Below are 17644 nucleotides of genomic sequence, written 5' to 3'. Positions count from 1 at the left end.
CCACACGCCTTTGAGAACATTGTGGACCACACTCATGCATGCAGGTTACCTCGCGATGTTTTCCTTCACCGTTGAAGTTATAAGTGATATTTTAGTTGCTTAAAACGCACATAACTTAGAAAAGTCATATGTGCGTGCTGGTTTTCGAACTCGGCCCCCGGAAAGTGAAGCCGAAGTTCTAACCACTGGGCTATCACCACTTCTAGACAGGCCGGCTACTTTTTATCCCCGGTAAGCAAACGCAGTGCATTCCGTTCCGTTCTGTCCTATCTAACGTTCGTGATAAGCGCTAATTACAAAATTATTACCATTAAAATAATCCAACCAAGATTAATCTATTACGAGCAACTATGTTATTATCCAAATTGTTTTGTATTTAATTGCCCTCTTGTCCGTCATTTGATATTAAACGACATTAATACACTATTTAAATTCCAATTCGTCTTTAACTACATACTTGTGTACAATTTAAATCAAATTTCTTTAATTGCGGTTATATATAGGTTATATATAGGTTTTTATAGCTTTTATGTTTTAGTTAATCTAAGCTACTTTTACCCTAACATTTTGATTATCGGGTTCGAAAATAAATACAACTTCATAACGCTGTTCGAAATATAAATAAACTAAATAAATAAATATACTACGACAATACAAACACCGCCATCTAGCCCCAAAGTAAGCTTAACTTGTGTTATGGTTGCGAATATAATAATATATTATAATACTTATAAAATTCATATAAACACCCAGACACTGAAAAATATTCCTGTTCATCACACAAACATTTTCCATTTGTGGGAATCGAACCCATAGCCTCTGACCCAGAAAGCAGGGTCGCTGCCCACTGCGTCTAATAAGTTTTTTAAAAAGTCTTGAAAAAGCTATTTAATAGTAAATTATACTCGGTATAAACAGATTACGTTGAAAATGTTTCTAAAAGCTGCATTTTGTAACGCCGGAAACATTTCAGATTTTTTACACTTACAAACCTTGATATAATATAAGTTGTAATAGCATAATCAGCGTCAGTTATATATGCCGGAAGCAGTTTACAGAGCTTTAGTCTGCAATCATTGTAAATAATGGCGTGCACTTCATACATGCACAAAAGCACTGCATACCCTAAAATTGAAATATAGCTCGTATAGGAGGAGGATTTTTTCCATTTTGTGCAATTTTCATACTGTATGCATACCGTGGTAAGAAACCCAGTGCGCGCCACTGATTGTAATAGCTGTTCTACATATCGCCTTCCTCTATGTGCAAAACTGTCACTCTTTTCAAGAGTAGCTTTTAAAGACTTAAGTTTATTTGATTTAAGACTTTTACGTATTTTTTACTTCTTCGAACCGTCTCTCTCAAATGGTTTCATTTAAGACTTTTTGTTTGTTTATTACGCCATAATGACTGAACTGATTTGGTTAAAATTTGCAATGTATATAGCTTACACTCTTAATTAACATATAAACTTAAGTTCATGCGCGTGTGTTCTAAAAGATTCAACCGAAAACGATGGGACCGGCCATTCAAGAACGGTGGGTTAGACCCGACAAAAGCGCGGTGTAAACGCAAGTGCTTTATAAATGTTAAAGAGTTTAAAGTGGTTGCCCCCGAGCCCCACCTAATCACTCGGTTACTAATTTACTACTAGTTTATGTGTTTCTTTTAGTTTACCTCTTATATTTATTTTGTGTAATTAATACTTCTATCAACCAACCCGCTAATTTCAACACTGCGTTGGTCACGTCACAAATTTTCTCTTTATAAAAAAACGCAGACGTATCTATTGTCTTCATTAATTTTTGTTCCCGTAATCGTAAAGCTAAGCCTCAAAGTGAGGCATATATATTATTGAGTTAAGATATATTCACGGTTGAAGATTAAAATGAAAACAAAACTTGTCTCGACATATTACAAGGCCTAGCCGCTGCGAACGAGGGAGCGGGGGAGTTATGAATGATACAGCACAATCGCAAGTCGTGGTTCTAGAATGAGCGGCTTTAATATCCATTCCTTTTGTCCCAGTTCCTAAACTAGGGCGAAACTTCTAAACTTTACGGAGTGTATGAACTAAGAGAATCTTTAATGAAATGTAGGTATACAGTTTGTTTGTTTAAACTGATCAAAGATTGCGTGCTTATGCATAAGAAAAATTATGAATGCGAAAACGCTTGTTGTACTGCTACCTTGTGTTGGATGCAACTGCTGCATCGATCTTGATGAAATTAAATACGATTCAGCTTGCATCCTGAAGGAGGAAGGATACTTTTCATCCCGGCAATAAAAATCCCTCTGACGGAAATCGGATGATTATCCGTGAACACCTTTCAACACCTCTTAACTGCAGTTAAGTCTTAGTAAGTTATAAATATTATTAAATTAATATATTGTTAAATTTATTCTTATTTAGATAGTAAGTTATAAATATTATTAAATTAATATATTGTTAAATTTATTCTTATTTAGATAATTGAGAGTACCCTTGCATATTATATTGGGCAACTCCGAATATGTTTGTAACTTAATTCATCAAAGCGCCCCGCTTTGATAATGAATTAAGTTATAAATACGCCCATAAATCCTTCGAGGTTCAAAGACAATTTAGAATCTCATATATTAGTTTAAATTGTGTAACTCAGACTTAGGCACGAAAACGACTATGTATATTCATGTTTGGCTTAAACTTTCAATAGCTATTTGAATAATTATCCTTCCGTGACAGTTAATAACATACAGTACTCTATATTTATTCAGTGTCAACGTACCCATTTCAACGTTCAAACTTCAACTTCTATTAAACATGCATTATTTTAATAATATAATTATTAGCACTAAACCTCTATAAATGTCATAATTTTGGCTTGTGGTTAGAACTTCCTGTCTACTTTTGCGGAGGCAGAGTTCGAACGCCGGTTCTTTCTCAGTTAAATATCACAGCGCTCTAACGGTGCAGGAATTCGTCAATGTTCTTAAAAGCGTGTGAAGTCCACCAATCCGCACCGTCCTAAACCCTTCTGGGATGAGAGAAGACCCGTGCCCTGAAGTGGGCCGGCAGTGGGTTTATCACGATGAACGCCTTCTTCTATCCAAATATTGTATCTCCAGCGTAACATAGCAAGCGACAATTTTTCTACACAGAATTTGATACAATAAAATGCGGATACGTCATCAGCAGGTATTTCCAATACTTAGTGCTAACGCGTTGCTTGCGGCTAGTGTTGCCCAAATGCAAGAACAAGACGAGACTTAGCCAGTCTTGGTCTTGGTCTTGCGCCAATACACCTGGTCTTGGTCTTGGTCTTGGTCTTGCGCTCCCAGTCTTGGTCTTGGTCTTGGTCTTGCAGCAAGAGTCTTGCAAGTCTTGCAATTACCTATTAGTCTATTACTATTTATTAAAGTTTACTTTAAATCTTAGAAAAACGTATTAGAATTGGAACATTGTGAGCTTGAATTAACATAGCCATAGTAAAGATCAAGCAGATTAATAAATAACTGAAGATTTGATAAGAAATTCGAAAAATCAACTGACCTATATGTCGTTTTCCATGGAAGTAACTGTTTCTTAATAAACATTTATGATTTATAAGCTTACATTTGCTAAAACAACTTGTAAAAACTTAAGAAATATAATGACTAAATGTACAATAATAGTACCTAAGTAATTAGTTTAAAACCATATAAGTAATCAATATTATAATTACTTACTAGAATGAATTATTATGACATCTACTACCTATCCTCACCATTTTATCCTAATCATAATACTACTTGCGTGATCAGTATAATGTATTCATTTTCATTCTAAGCACTCTGAAACTTATTTCTTCTTTGGAACACCTGTAGGTACTCTTAAAATTCGAAATTATTTTGCATGAATAGTGTCAAATGTTATGATTTCGGCGCGGCGGCAACGATTGTTTTAGATTTCAAAAGAAGCCGCCGGCGCGTGTATCATAACCATGTACTTCCGAAAAGCGGCAAATTTCTTTGAGAAGTAAGTACAAAACCTTTGATGCCGCATTATCAAAGTGCCGATGGTTAAAACATAACTATGCATGCACTCAGTTTGATTTTAATAGATATTTTTTTATTCGCTATGTTTATGGTATTAGTCGTAATGCGCATAGGTCCAGTTTTTCATATTCTTTGATATAGTTTTTTGCGTCTCATAGAATTCCTAAGCGTACCTACCTACCTATACACCGAACTGTTACACCTAACTACTCCGTGAAATAGCGCTAAGTCCTAGCTGCAAGACGCAAGAGTCTTGCAGGCTATGTCTTGTTCTTGCTCAAGTCTTGCACGGTCAGTCTTGGTCTTGGTCTTGCTAAAAATACGCGGTCTTGTTCTTGGTCTTGGTCTTGCAAAAACGCAAGAACAAGACCAAGACTGCAAGACCAAGACTGAATTTGGGCAACACTACTTGCGGCTCATGTTTCATTCTGCGATAGGAATATACGTATTTATAAAGGCTACGTAAAAGCGTATCGTTATAGCTTTTGTTTACACATTTAGATAAAGTACACCTGAAAGCCATTAGTGCAAAGAATACAGCGGAGATAAAATGTGAAGGTTTTGTAAAGTAAACTACTACGCTGTGGTCTCCTGTCTTTGAAAGTATAACAACTTTAATCCATACGTGCCGTCGCGTAATTAAATACGTGCAGCCTGAAGGTAATCCGTACAACGACGCCTTAATAAATTCACTAGCTGTTGCCCGCGGATACTCTTAATTTTTTCAAACGACCGAGGTTCTCAATTCGACTGTATGTTTTTTTTCTATCTTTGTCACGCGATTACTCCGCCAACTATTCACCGATTTTGATGATTCTTTTTTTTTTGGTACGACTATGTCATACCTCAGATATGGTCCCATTTTAATTTGTTGAAGATCGATTGGAATCTCCTGGAAATCGAGGGAAATCTTCAAATATTATAGGAACACCTATAGCGATTTTAGTATAGATGTAATTATACTTGAGAATTTTCTTTCAAGAAGTACCATTTAGTCACCTCAAACTGATGATGAAGACCATCTGGTAGGAGGCTTCAGCTAGTAACCCTACCCTACCGCAAAGACGTGACGCCCAGCGTTTTAATTTAACGCTATGATGTCGTCTAGCCACCGATTATGGGTAATGGGTTTTATATAACTATCTTACCCCTAACAGGTTAGCTCTTTTCCATTATAGACTGCATCATCACCCACCAGCTGGTGAGATTGCAGTCAAGGGCTAACTTGTATAAAAAAAAAAAAAACAGTATGTTAGACGTTGAAATGCAATCTAGGAATAAATCTAAGGTTTAATCTTCTCTCCGTAGATAGAAAGTAGATCAATTTAAAAGCACAGCTCGTACGTGCCGCTGCGTAATGAAACCCGCCTACAAAGTCTACTAGCACATTGTATAAAGAATCTTGAACAATGCGCATACAAAATATATTTGTTTTTTCGTTTATTCCTGTGCCATTTAGCCTTTGACTGCAATTCCACCTGATTGTAAGTTATGTTCCAGTCTAAGATGCTTACGGGCTAACCTTAACTAGGTTAGTAGTTAGTTCGCCCGGATAATTTATTCCTATGTTATTCTCTGACCCCTGAACTACCACTATGCAAAAAAACATGTTGATCTCTTGCTCTGTGATAAACAAAAACGAATTATCCCACGGGAACCGTATAATTTTAGCCTGTGTGCTATTGCAGACTATTGTACATCTCTGTGCTTAATTTCCTCCTGTAACGCTGTTTTCGTGTGATCGAGTTTCAAACAACCATCCAAATTTACGAATATTGGTACAGATTATATTATAATCCAATAAACCGCAGCCTATTATCATCTATTACCAATGTTCTCATAATAAAAGATTAATTTACATAAAAGCATAAGTCCCAAGAAGGCTCTCGCAATATTTTTTTATCGCAATATCGTACTGCGTCGCTCTACAAATCTCGACGCTGTAATTAACTGGGAGGAAATGGAAAATCCCTACCAAGAAATTGGCCCGGAAGAAAAACGAGCGTCAATGTTTCTAAAAACAACCTAAAGCGCTATTTTAAAAATTATTTATCATCATCATTTCAACGGAATGGACGGTCACCGTTGGACATAGTTCTTTTTTAAGAATTCACACTCCATGGTTTTGTAAATCTTGTGTCCACCAACTCTGACGCTTTACTTGACGTCTATTTACCTATGACCTGGTGTGGTTCACAAACCAGTGCCGCTTCACCAATTCAGCTCCTTGGGGACCCCAACGCCCATCACTTCTTCTATTGCCAATTGCGTTCTTATTTCATCGTAAGCTTTATATTTCAGCATAAGTTAATACAAATTATGTTTATTATTTCAAGGTATTCTTTTTTTCGTTATGAAATATCTTCCTAAATATTTAGCGAGTTGAAGGAAGCTGCTAGAACACCTAATGATGACCAGAACAGAGGTAATCAAACGACGGATTAGATAAAGGGGTCACACCTTGTTACTGTATAAAAGGAATATTACAATAATGTACCTAGGCTACTAGATAGTACGATAATTTATTTATTTATTTATTATTGTTCTAATCAGTGGCGGTACCAAGTTTGACACGTCCGCATACGCTTGACCTTCTTCTGAAGCTGCAGCATTGCATACAACAGAGCCTCGGCTGTAGGCGGACACCCGGGCACGTAGATGTCAACCTAGAGGAAACCCATCAATCAATCTTCTATTTCCGCAATATAAAGAATTCTCACTAAGCCATTATTGCATGCAGTGCATTGTGACCAAAAACAGTGAAGACATCCGGGGAACGAACTCTCTTCATAACGGCGGAATGTTGCTAGATGACAAAATTTTCCCATTTTCCTCATTTCCTCACGTTCAACGTTTAGAACTTAAGCGGTAAAATAACAACTGTCAACTTTAACAGTTGACAGTTGTTATTTTGAATTTAAATTTGAATGAAGTGACTAAAATCCTGTACGAGAAACACTACTAAAGTGTAGTGGTTTTGGAGCTTCAGTATTATTCGTGTACACGGATTGTGCATGTTCTTAAACAGAATTGTTCAAAAAATGCATATTCGAAACAGTCACCTAGTAAATTACTTATGAAAGCAATGAAAAATATTTTGGAACTTCAATATTTACATAATAAGTATGTAAATAATAAGATTTTTACTTTAAATAAGGGGTATAAAAGACTTGATTAAGTGTGATACCTAGAGACCTCGGATAACATTCTGGATTCTTTACGAAAGAGCTGATTAAAGTCTCACACGCAAATAAATACAAGTTTTTACCGGTATAATCCGGTCTGCACCTCGCACCGTTGAATAGGTGTAATGGTAGTAGCCGCCACCGTTGGCGCAGCTTCCCATCGAGACCACCCATTTAGGGTCTGGCATCAAGTCGTAGGTCTTACGCAGTATGGGCGCCATCTTGTTGGTCACCGTGCCCGCGACGATGATCACGTCAGTTTGGCGCGGAGTTCCTCGAAACACCATACCGTAACGATCCATGTCGTATCTAAGGAAATAAAAAAGTTCCTTTTCCAAAATTTAAGCCGTCTCCAATAAAACAGACCAAACGGTGGGAAACACAGTAGAAGCATGAAGATCTCCTATCTCCAGGTACATCTCTGCCGTTTTTATAAAGATACCTATCTTAAAATATAGATATTTATCTTGAAATAAAATATTTAAAATTAACCTAATCGAATTGTGAGAACATCTAGGTCATGCTAAGGCTAATGTAGCGGAAATACTTGACCCCAGCTCAAGACTGAGACTCTATTCAAATGTTAATTAGAATGCAGTATAGACCATCTAATATTATTATCGCTTTTTAGCTCGTTCCGAATAAGCGTTTTAATATGCTACAATATCAACACCTCACATGAAGTATCCGGACTATATTTACAATTTGGGTCTATTTCCCTAGCGTAGGAAACGCTCTGCCAAGCTTTGTTGTTCCAGATTATAACAACCTTTTAAAACAGGAGTGAATTGCAGGCGAAAGCGTCTCCTCTGAGGCTACAATTTGGTCAAATGCGAACTTATATTAATTAATAAATGTAGTGCCCTAGATTGCCATACGATTCCTACAATTTATCACATCGAAACCATTTAATTTTATGGCGGTATTCACACATGAATGTCATAAAAGCGTATTTTCAGAATAGTAACCTTGATCCGGCAAAGTGCATCATTTCCAAAGCACAGCAAGCGAGACCGAAGGTCAGAGGCCAGAGAGAGCATTTTCTTCCCCAATTAAGGATATCGTCAGCTCTGGCTACCACCCACTCCACAGTAGACTGAAAAGAATGTCACATCTTAGCATTCTCTTACTCAGTACGCTTGACGGTAAGCAGAAGTGATAAAAGTGCTCAAATTAATTGGACGAATCGTTGCCGGTCATTAATTTTTTTCATCATTTTTCCGGTCATATTTTTTCATCATTATCAACTACAACAAGGCACAGGTCTAGACCTGCTCCTCTAAGCATGATAAGGGTCTAGGCCGTTCTGGACCACATAGACTTCGAACGCCTTTGAGAACAATATGAAGAATTCGCAGGCATGCAGGTTCTCTCACGTTGTTTTCCTTCGCCGTTAAAGTAAGTGATCAGTTGAAATTGTAAAACACGCTCCCCCAAAAGAAAGCTGAAGTCATAAACAGACAGACGGTCATAATAATCATGAGACGTCTAGGTAGTGAGACAGGGAATGGTACAATAATTAAAAGACTGCAAGGAAATTAAAAAATATATATAAAAATATACGTCATTATACAAGCAGTTGCGAATAAAATGTCTCTTGCTTTTTGTACGGAAAGAGATATAGCAATTAGTTAAGAGAAATTGCGGTAAGGCCAACCACTAAAGTTGGTTTCTATATTCCTTTACGTAACGATCTGTGTCTTATTTACTATCAAAGTAATTAACGGCAGGAAATGTTTGAGTTTTACGATCAATCATATCATATGAAGATATTGACTTTTTAAAGGTGTTTGATACACCTGTTCAATTATTCTGCTTATTTTAAATTTTCACTTGTCTAATCAAAATACATTCGATTCTTATGACAATTCAATAATAAGTAACGTTCTACTACCCAACTCTTCGATAACTTACAGCACATGTGTCGTATTTGCACTTATTGTCGTATTCCTTACCAAAAAAAAAATTGAAAAATATTTAATTACAAGTGGCGAAAACTAGGAATTTACCCTTCACAATAACAAGCGACGTTTAGTCGCATCAAGTGACCAAATAGATGAAATAGTAATTGTTTATTCTCCGAACTGAACTTGTAAATTTTATAATCTAAATAGTATGTCTTAGAATTTGTTCTTATTTGTATCTAAGCCATGTTAATAAGTTAAGCCATAAAGCCCCCTTTACATGCCTATCAGTCCTCATGTGTTATTGTATTCTTTGTTTTTTGTAAGCAATTAATTGATTGTTCTTCTTTTGCTGTTTTTCTCATAGACTTTAATAATTGATTTAATAGTTGATTTACACTGAAAGCTATTCTCTATCCTAGTTTTGTCTCGACTTCCATTAGCTATATTGCCGGGTAGAATCCAATTTCTTACGTGCTAATTGAATTGAAACCGGGTGGAGGACGGTTCAAGGTGACATAAGTTTGGGAGTGTTAAACGATTTGTAGCAGTTTTAGACAACTTTGCTGTGAGTCATGAGGTATTATACTCAGAAACGTGCAGTAAAAATAACTATTTAGCATTGTGATAAATTGTATCTATATAAAACGATATTGAAAACAGTACATATCGCGTATCTTTTTTGTTATTCCACTTAAAATTAGCCCTTGGCACTTCTTTGTCGGCTACGGCTCACACCCAGTGGCGTACAAACAGGGTATGCGCTGTTTGTACGCCACTGGGTGTGTTATTAAAAGCGTACCCTAAAGTTTTGATAAATTGTAGATTTTCTTCAATTTATATCATCTGCATACCCTGTACATACCCTATATGCAACGCCACTGCTCCAGACCAGACCAGAGAAAATTAAAAAAAAATGGCTATTAAATTGGCTTGTATTAGGTTATTGCATCTTGTCTTTATCTTAATGAAATTGAAATTAAAAGTTACTAAGCATTACATCTTTAGGATCCCCGCACACAGTAATTATTATTGACTCGGAGATAAACTCAAAGACCTAGCATACTTTGTGTCACACTGGGACAAAGAAAAAAGGAGAGTCAATAAAATATGTCAAGTGAAATGATATCGTTGATTCGAACAGATCTTTTAAATCGTTTGAATCCGAAGATCTTTTGAAGCCGAAAATCGTGTGAAGTCTTAAAGATCCTAAATTACCATATAATATGATCTACGTATAAAAGACTTCAAAGGCTTTAATAATATTCTTCTTGTTTTTTGCTGTTCATTTAAACTGAACCAACATGTCCTCTGTGTAGACAATAAATACTCTCAACGGTACGCCATGTCGCAATCGATTTTGCAAATGGGGTTCGTTGGATTAAATGAACTGATCTAGAACTGATCACTGTACACAGATCTCTTGATGTACTTCACACAAGTTTTGGAACTGCCGACGGGTACCTTATAATGCACTTGCACACACCAATCAATATACAAGCTAACCTATCGTATGTCGAATTAATCATATTTATCAATTTGACGGCGACATACTGCCTACGCTAATCATAATTGCTTGTTGTCATTGCACTAGACATAATTTGTAATTCTTACACTGTTTAATTTTTCAGGAATAAATTGTTATATGGAATTTCTGGCGTGTCTCGTGAATAAATAATATTTTTCTTTTTCTTCAGCCATTTACGACCATATCGGTGTAGGCCTCCTTCAACATCTTCCACTTCTCGCGACAATGAGCCAAATCCTACCCGCTCCAATTCGTATCGGCTACTTTCTCACGTCGTCCTTCCAGCGCATTTGTGGCTGTCCTTGAGGGCTCTTTTTTCTCCATGGCTTTCATTCGAGAAGACGTTTTCAACTTTTAATAAATCTCAAGTATATCCTGTAGCATTAAATACAGCACTTACCTACGCTACCATCTTAGACTGCATATCCTTAACATTAGATGAGATTGAAGTCTAGTGTTAAGTTGTAGTGGGATAAAAAAATAATACTTAACACGTCGTAATGTCGCGTAGAGTGCGAGTGCCTTAATTGTCTCTGTTCCATTCATCGCAGTCTGAATTGTTTTCCGCTGTCTGCTACTATAAAGCTCGACGAACGCGAATGATTCCTGTTATTTGTTGTTGGCCTTTTATTACTGTCTGTTTCTATTCATTCATTTTTTTTCTCTTTATGCTTACTGCTACATTCCCTATCAAAGCTCTCTTTTGAAAAATAGTACTTTACAGTTATTTTTGAATCTCTTATCTAACTATTTTCTATGGAATGTTTTTGTTTTAAAATCATTCCCTTAACTTTTATTTATTAAACAATGTTAATATTGTTTGAAAATTGTAAGTATTGTTATTTTGTATGGACAAGCATATGAATGTAGACCAGTTTAGGTGTAAATATGAATATGTCATTTCGAAACCGATTTTATTTGGGATTATCGAAAATAATCATTAGCTGTGGAAAAACATTACTTAATTAGGTATTTCTTTAATTTATGCTTTTTCTGTATTCCATAAATAGTACGCCAGTGGTCTTTTAAACATTCCGGCTCCGCGCCGTGACATTGCTTCCCGAATTCAAAAGTATCCTATTTGCTGACAGGTATAGGATTATTTTTTAAAAGGAGGTCCAGATATATCTGTTCTAAATTGAGTCAAGATAGGAGCATCGGTTGAGGCTCACCTAGAAACAAATTACATAGGTATAAGCAACCCTATAGAAAGGCGACACATTTCGACGTTAGCGTGGGGTTGTTGTGTATTCATACAAATTCATGAAGTGAGGGCCTTGGTCGTCTCGCAGTTGCGCGGCATTTGAGACCTTGTTTATTTTGAATGCCTCTATCAGTAAGGCGATAGGTATATAGGACTTTTATGCCATCTCCCAAACCTTTTCACCTAAATTGAGAAATATTTGCAGAATAAAATACTCTGTATTACTTTCTTTATAACAACCGACTTGTCTTTCAAAGTTTCGCTTAAACCAGCAGGGCTATTCTGTATCTCAATTGACACCATTAGCCACTGTCAAAAGTCGCCATCACACAACGCCCGAACCATTATTATACATTTGTAAGTGCCAACCGAGTTGGAAACTTTTGTTTCAGAATGTAACATATGGATTTATCAGGTAATTTGGTGGCCAACTTATCGGGTAGCTTAGTTTTATGGTCAACTGAGACACTGAATCAGCCTGCAGATGTCCCAGATACTAGGTTCCGTTAAAATCAGTTCAAATGTTCCAGGTATCTTCCTCCTAGATGTACTTCTAGGAAAAAGTATTTCCTTCACGTTATCTAAATCTAATCCATACCGTAGTCGGTAGGGTTGTAACAAGCCAAAACCTCCTACCAGCACAGAGAAAGTTCAGAAATAGTTTCCAAATTGCCCCTGCCGGAGATCGAGCCCGGTGCCTCCTATTTATAAGACCACCACGCTCACCATTGCGCCAAGAAGGTCGACAACAGTCTATCCATTTACCAGTAGGTATTACATAAAGCTATTAGTCGAGTATCCGTCTTTCGCAGTGGGAATTGCTTCCCGTCGCTCGTGATCATACGGCTCCTAGGACATGAATAGTTACTTGCTAGTTGCTCTTATGAATCGTAGCATTGTTTCCTACGTAACATTACTATTGTACTGGTTTTTATATAAGTACACCGAGTACAATCACTTTTTTGTTGCCAAGCTATTGTTTTATAATAATATTTGAATATATAATGGAACATTAGTTGAATAGTGCTAGAACTAGCTGTACTTACTCAAGCAAAGTTGAGGACTGATGTTCTGAAATACATACTGCCCGGTATGTCTGATTATAAATTAAAAACTGCCTGAAATCCAGATCGGGCTGGTCGAATAGTTTGCTGCTTTAAAACCGACTAGTCGACTAGCCGGCCAAGTCATAATCGGCACATTTATTTGTGAACTAGCTTTTGCCTGCGTTCTTCGTCCCGAATTATCGTGGGTACCGATTAATTTCCTGGGATAAAAAGTAGCCAATGCTACTCTCCGTCTATTTATCTAACTCAATGCGAAAAATCAAATTGATCACACTTTCGCTTTCATACTATGAAGTATGTATTTTGAAGTTTCAATATAAAAGAAAAAAAAGATCAAGGTAAAACCTTTTATCGGAAAGAACAAAATAAGCTTTGTACATTTCTTACTATTTGCAGGCTATTTTATTTTTAATTCGAATATTCTAAAGCAAACAAACACGACGAGATGCCTGGGGCGCTTTGATGTGAATGGGTGGCTCTTGAGATGTTTGAAAAATACCCTATTTTTATAGACTAGAGCTTTACTGCAATAACATCTAATTACAAGTAATTATATAATTAAGGTAACAAAATTCACAGATCAAGCAGATGGCCCACCATAAAAGTAAGCGGAAAACCACGTCGCATGCAAGGAACACGTACGAGTATTACAAAATGTCGCCTTGTGTTCATCAACCTGAGGCCATACGTTTCAGACCGGAGCACAGCATATATATGGGGGTGTTCATAAAATACGTGAGATTTTTAAGGGGGGGAGGTGGTCGAGTCAAATCTCATCTAATCTTACGTTGGAGAGAGGGGGGGTCTCGGCAAATATCACGCAATTATTTTCTGATTTAAACAAATAAAAAATTATACTATTTTGGTCCATTTAATCTAGATTGTACGTGCTTAAGAGTTAATTTTAAATGCAATCCTAATACGATTAAGATCATTCACTAATTTGTTCATGAGAAAATAATTTCATTCATACTTCGACGTTACACATCTACTGATCCATGTTTTTTTCTTTTTACAATAACAATACAACGCGTTTACGTAAGAAACCCACATTTTGAAAAATCTCACGTGAGATTGGGGGATGGGAGAGAGGGTTGAATAAAATCTCACGACATCTCACCAGGGGGTAAGGGAGGGCCAGAAAATTAAAAAAAAACACCTCACGTAATTTATGGACGCCCCCTATGCTGCAGAATACCTACTTCTCCGGACGAGCTGTTACCAAAAGCTCTACTACTATCAATGTTGAAATGAAATGATGCATGCGCCTTAGATAGAGCGCGCTTGCTTAGAAGATGCCCGCTCATTCACTCCTGATTTAAAGGAGTAAAGGAGCTCATATTGAAGGTGCATATGGTATGCGAAAAGTACAAAAGTCATTTGTGAGATTTAGTATATGCTTTTATTATATTCCTAAAGTAATTTTGGTAGTTTAAACAAAAACGTGTTTAAACACATTTAATTTGTGGTTACTGTACTATTGATGAATTTCTTAAATCCACTCTGCTCTCTCACAAGATAGAAAATTCTAAAGATTGTAAACTGTAAAATGATGTTGAAAAAGGGCAATCTTCTGAGTTTCTTTCCGGCTTTTCTCGGAAGAATCTGCCTTTCGTACCAGTCACTACAGACAGACTGACTTGACGTTTCAAAACTGCTTAAAAGCTAGGCCTACTTGATATACATGAAATTAAATTGTGGAAGTGCATTCCAGATATTTGCGGTGCGAATAAGTAACGAAGAAGCAAAAGTTACATCGGCTTTACTTTCGGGGTAGCTGAATTCGAACCCCGGCACACACCTCTAACTTTTGTAAGTCATGTGCATATTAGGAATTAAAAAATTACTTGCTTTAACGGTGAAGGAAATGGTCGTGAGGAACCTGCATGCTTGAGCAATCTCCATAATTTTCTCAAAGGCGTGTTAACTCCACCAAACCGCATTTGGCCAACATGGTGGACTACGACCTAAACCCGTGACCCGTGCCCTGTATTGGGAACTCATAAAGTTAGCACCCTGGAGACTGCATTATATACAATATTGTTATAATCCTGCAGGTATTTAAAAAAAATCAGAACACACGCGGACACAGTCGCGGGCTGCCATACGATACGATTATACGAACATCGTAATTGTTAGATTATACACTTCTGGGCACGGGATTTCCATAATAGGTAAGACAGTTACTATATAAGTCTAAGTAAATAACGTAACTAAAATCACTGGTGTAGCACCCCTAGTAAGTAGGTACTAGCTTAGGAGCCGGGACTCAAGTACACTTAAGGCTCCATTTAGCTTTTTATCCTCCAAACAAACTCAGCCATTCGGAGCAGGGATTATACAAATAGTTAAACTTAATCCATATAAAATATTTAATAACACTATTTCGAAAAATATATTTCGAATTCTATAAAACTTTTCCATGATCAAACTCATAGCTAAGGTTATTGAGAAGAAGTAGGTTTTGAAGAATGTATTCTCTTGTGGAACAATCGCTTAACAAACACTCACTTTGTGGTAAATTAATTAGATAGTGAACTGCTGAATGAAATTGGGAATTTATTAATTTTACAATTACAAATTTTTTCGGTGAAAAAGCTAGAAAGTTTATGTTCGAATTTTTACCTAAAACTTGAAACATTATTATATTTTGTTAGGTAGACAGAGTAGGGTTAAGAAAAGTTATGTGCGTTTTAATTTACAGAATTCAAAAAGTCACTGGCTTAACTGGGGTAACCTGCATGCCTAAGAATTCCCGATAACGTTAATTTGTTAACGTTATCGGGAATTCTTAGGCATGTGTGTGAAGTCTACTAATCCGCATTTTGTCAGCGTAGTGGACTACGGCCTACACTTTTCATTTTGAGAGGAGGCCCGTGCTCCGTAGTGGGCTAATAAGTTGATAATAATGATGATGATCGCTAATGCACTTGTATTTAAGCAAAGTACCTACCCAGCTAGTAGGCATCAAAAGTTCAATTATTTACCCTTTACTCTACGAAAATAAAATAATAAAATGCCAACCCTAACGGTCGTCTAGGCAAGGAGCACTACAACTCGCTCGCGATTCCATTTCCCTTTTAAACTTATAGACTAACTCAGCCATTCGCTGCAGAGATTATTCAGATGGTCGGAATAAAATGTTCGCACAAATCTTATAGAATCGCCACAGTTCCTTTTGCAATATTCGCTTTTTCTCAAGTGTATTGTTTGAAATGATTTATGATTTTATTGTTTTATTGATCAGAGCGCGTTTCCTTAAGTTTAGCCGAAAATAAATATTAGATTCGTGCTTTTAGGCTTCAATCTATGTTTCGATAAATATTTTTGAAATATCTCCTTCTATATATACTATTTTCTATTTAATAATATGAAATATCGTTGGTGCACATTTTCGAACACATGACATCAAGGGTTGGATAAAAGCTTCAGATCATGCTTGAGAGTTGTTAACAAGCTAAGATATGACGTATTCTGTTTACCTGGCCACGAAAATGAAATGGCGAATATCGCCGAGTTTCGCCAACTTTATACGTCTTCCATCCATGCAGGTCGACTGGGGGATGTTTAGGCATCGGCCTTTTCGGTGGAAAGACACCGAATTTTTTAGCCCCCTTGTTAGTTTCTCCAGGAACACCTGCGCTCTTCGTTGTATCACATTTATTAGTAAATCTTTTAGCATCACCTATTATCCTACATGACTGCAACTGGTTACTGCAAAAAAAAAACATAAGTATTTAGTTCCTAAGGCCAACGACTTATCGTGTCTTTCGTCTTAAATTATCTGCGAGACGTTATAATATTACGTCTAAAGATTCAGACCATTGTAATATATATAAAGAGGCAACAAGTAATTTAAAATGCGAGCGATGCAAGCGATAGATGCAAGTAAATAGATAAATAAAATCCTATTAGATAAAAGCATATATCGCTGATATTACCTGTGTTTAATGTTATGCGTACAATTGACTGTCATGCGTATCATGTTTAATCGGTTTATATTTGTAATTTGTGGCGAAGGAGACAACACAAAATAATCAATTTATTTTCTTAAAACAAATAGAAGATAAACCAATAAACACTGTGATGTTGTAAAACATTGGCACAGACATTGGCTTGCTGACAAATTTTAGATTGAAGTTGACGTTAGGAAAATATTTAATTTAAAATCAAGGAGTTTTTAATTGTTTGAATTTAAACTATATTAAAATGTTTTAAGAATCTGCCGCGCTCCCAATATATATAAGATAATGGTCTGCCTAGGAACACTAGCTCCGTAAATTGTATGACTATTTGCAACGCGTTATGCACTAAAAGCGTAGTGGTTAGGTTTTGGGCCTCCAATCTGGGGACTGAGTTCGATCCCCAACACACAGCTCTAACTTGTCCTGAATTACGTGCATTTAAGGCAATTAAATAGGACATGTTCTAACGGTGAAGGGGGACATTGTGAGGAAAGCTGCATGTGTAAGAGTTCTCCATAATATCCTTATTCATCCACTCTTGGTCAGCGTGGTGGACAACAGCCCCGAAACCTTTACGTTCTGAAAGGAAACCCTTGCCTTGCAGTGAAATGATGAAGTGCATAATACTTCGCCGGATTAATAGGAAAAGTGTTAAAAATAGTCTACTTCTTAAAATACTGTTATGAATGCAGCATATGAAACATAAATTCGGAAAATTCTGGCTCGACTAGGCTGACTTCGGTGTAGTATTTATCGGCGAATAAATTCACTGGC

General features: G+C 36.5%; 2 protein-coding genes across 7 annotated transcripts in view; one reads left to right on the top strand and one right to left on the bottom strand.

The window, feature by feature from the left end:
* The window catches only part of LOC120632002 (phosphofurin acidic cluster sorting protein 1), a 155144-nt gene that overhangs the window by 88206 nt on the left and 49294 nt on the right, over nt 1-17644 (top strand). The window lies entirely within an intron of this gene.
* Nucleotides 6521-16997, bottom strand: LOC120632005 (NADH-quinone oxidoreductase subunit B 2-like). Its single transcript, XM_039901742.1, has 5 exons — nt 16847-16997; nt 16388-16619; nt 8171-8298; nt 7286-7511; nt 6521-6683 (listed from the first exon to the last, which is right to left on the bottom strand). Exons 1-5 carry the CDS (start codon nt 16888-16890, stop codon nt 6567-6569), a joined length of 747 nt encoding a protein of 248 aa, XP_039757676.1. The 5' UTR covers nt 16891-16997; the 3' UTR covers nt 6521-6566.

Source organism: Pararge aegeria, chromosome 19 (genome assembly GCF_905163445.1).
Source record: "Pararge aegeria chromosome 19, ilParAegt1.1, whole genome shotgun sequence".
NCBI classification, from domain to species: Eukaryota; Metazoa; Arthropoda; class Insecta; order Lepidoptera; family Nymphalidae; genus Pararge; species Pararge aegeria.
Note: the sequence above shows the minus strand (reverse complement) of the source record. Positions and strands in the feature narration are given on the sequence as shown.

Coding starts and splice junctions, on each gene's coding strand:
- LOC120632005 (XM_039901742.1), bottom strand. CDS start 16,890: ATGATACGCATGACAGTCAATTGTACGCATAACATTAAACACAG. Junction 8,299..16,387: donor CATTTCATTTTCGTGGCCAG/GTAAACAGAATA, acceptor CATTCTTTTCAG/TCTACTGTGGAGTGGGTGGT. Junction 6,684..7,285: donor GTGCAGACCGGATTATACCG/GTAAAAACTTGT, acceptor GGTTTCCTCTAG/GTTGACATCTACGTGCCCGG.